This window comes from Trichophyton rubrum (genome assembly GCF_000151425.1).
Source record: "Trichophyton rubrum CBS 118892 genomic scaffold supercont2.2, whole genome shotgun sequence".
NCBI lineage: Eukaryota > Fungi > Ascomycota > Eurotiomycetes > Onygenales > Arthrodermataceae > Trichophyton > Trichophyton rubrum.
In genome coordinates, this window is record NW_003456427.1 from 677,889 (window position 1) to 680,311 (window position 2,423).

General features: G+C 48.5%; 1 protein-coding gene across 1 annotated transcript; it reads left to right on the plus strand.

The window, feature by feature from the left end:
- Nucleotides 1-30: 30 nt before the first annotated feature.
- TERG_01801 (uncharacterized protein) lies at nucleotides 31-2,243 on the plus strand (the record flags this gene model as incomplete). Its single annotated transcript, XM_003237031.2, has 1 exon — nucleotides 31-2,243. One exon carries the CDS (start codon nucleotides 31-33, stop codon nucleotides 430-432), a length of 402 nt encoding a protein of 133 aa, XP_003237079.1. The 3' UTR covers nucleotides 433-2,243.
- Between the last annotated feature and the right edge of the window lie 180 nt (nucleotides 2,244-2,423).

Genomic DNA, 2,423 nt, shown 5'->3' on the forward strand with positions numbered 1-2,423 from the left:
TTCCCCCCCCCCCCCCCCCCCACCCAGGATATGTTGCTAGCTTCAGACCCCAACGGCAAGGAGGAGCTGTTGACGGGCTCGATGTGCTATTGGGATGGTACCTTCGGGTCTCCCCTGGCTTGCGGTGCTAATATCGAACGGTTGACTGCCGTCTACGGCGCATGGTTCAGGGGTCAACTCACATTGCCAATTAGTTGCCAGATGGCCCCTCCAGCTAACTTTTCAAGCCTATACGAATACAGCTCAAAGTACATGGGATTAGAGACATCATCACGGAAGCAAGCAGGAACTTTTGGGGGGGGGGGGGGGGGAAGCTACAAGCTTGATGTTGGAAGTTGGGACTCTCACACCAAGAGAATGCATGACACCGGATCCATGCTATACGATGCTGCAATTGACTTCTTCAGCAGTCTGCAACTTGCCGCTAACTAGTCTTTGTAACCTTTTTAGAACCAAGATGCAGAATGGTGTTTTGCAGTTGGCAGTTTGATTACAGACGGCTAAAGTCCGAACATTTACCGATCACCAATATGCATGGGTTTGGTTCTGATATGGGATGAACAATTTTTACTGTGCCCGGTTTCTTTGATCGTCAGTGGCAAAAACCAACGGATAGGGTGAATCTTGGAATGGGTTCAAACATGAATCGAGGTGGTAATTATTCTGGGGCCCCGTTTTCTGGCAGATGAACTTTCTTTCTGGTCTGATCAGCCAGGACTTAAAACACAACCCCGGGAACGAGGCCTTGAATGACAAGCCGATCTACCCCTACGCAGGGGTAGAAAGGGTTATATGCAGCAGGGTCTCCGTTTGGCAAGCCTTGGGTTAAAGTTGGCTGTCACAACATCTGTTGAAGGCGAATAATTGGCCAACGCGAAAGGGTCGCTCCGCTGTACATGCAGAAGATGATCCGGAGTCTTCTCGGAGCCCTAGACACCATATAACCGGAATCTAGTCCAGTCAGTTAGTAGAATATCGCACAACAGTAGTCAGTGGAAGCTGATCTTCTTCCTGCACCTGCATTGCCAATCCCTTCTATCTGGCTTTGACGATGGACTTGCTACTCGCATAGTCTCTTTCGAGAAGAGGGATCGAACAATAAATAACATGAGACTCACAAAGTGGGCGCTAAGACAAAAGCATCAGTCACTAGAGGGCTCCAGTTGGGGCTAAACACTGCTGTTGTTCGGGAGTTTAGGCCCCCAGGAACTCCTACCGCATTGTTGCTACTCCGTACTTCGCTAACTATCCTCAGGTAACGCTACCCACATCCTGCTCTTCAGTTCTGCACGCAAACGAGAAGCGAAGTGGATTCTCGGGTAGTTAGTCCCTTTCCTCAAGCCGTGAAGGAGGGTCAAAGAGAGGGGGCCATAAGCTCGGCCCGACAAACAGGTTCTGGTATAACCGTGTTGACGTATACCTGGGGTTAGCTAATGCATTCTAATTAGGCAGATGCAACAACTACGAGGGGATGCATGATGTAGCCCAGAGAGACAGCAAGCGATCATGTCAAACTGGCCTAAAGGCGAGCTTCTTCCAGAACAGTATATAGAAGAAAATCGAGTATGAGGTAAGCAAGTCAGCATGTCAGAAGAAGCAAGCAAAAGTAAACAACTCATGTAAAGGAAGGTGTCCGAATCTAAATTTCCTCGAACAAACCATCTGGGAGATGGATCGACACGTCGGAGGGTCCCGGTAAGCCTTCATTCGTCCCAGGGACTCTCCTTCATAAGAAAACAGTGGCAAGGCCTGAGGGGAAAAAAGTAAAGAGAGGCGATAATATCCAGGATATGCAATCGGCCATAAGGCTTATGCAAGGACTGGCTGCAATTGGAATAGCGTTGCCAAATGGGCTGAGCGAGGGTACTCAGGAATGCAAAGGGGATCAAGAGAGGCAGCAAGGAGGAAAATGCTGGCTAGACTAGCTATGGGGTGCAGAGTCTGCACATTCGGCCGTGTTGTATGCATGATTGATAACTGTTGGATATACATACACTTGGAGTAAGTAAATAGACGTACGGAGTACGTGCCCCCTTTACGCTCGATGCAAGGGAGTGGGTAAGCTGGCGACTAGTCAAACACCAGCAATCCCCTCCAAGACAGTCTTATCTACAGAGAAAGATAATAAAAATAGAGAAGAAAAGCTGCACGCTAATAGATGATATCAAAGCCCAAACAGCCACCGCCTATCACTTTTTGTTATTGTTTTGTTGTCGTTGTTGCTCCTTCCAAAAAAGACGATCTTGTTTCATCATTGAAGAAAGGAAGGAGAAAACGCACGGACGGCCGGAAAGAGCCAAGAACTCAAAATAAAAATAAAGAGATTAAAGTTAAGTGGGGCCTTCCTTCCTGCATGGAAAAGTTCTAGAAGTGGGCCCTGGGCCCTGAGCTAGTCCCGATCCGGGTATCAGGCGGCTAACCAA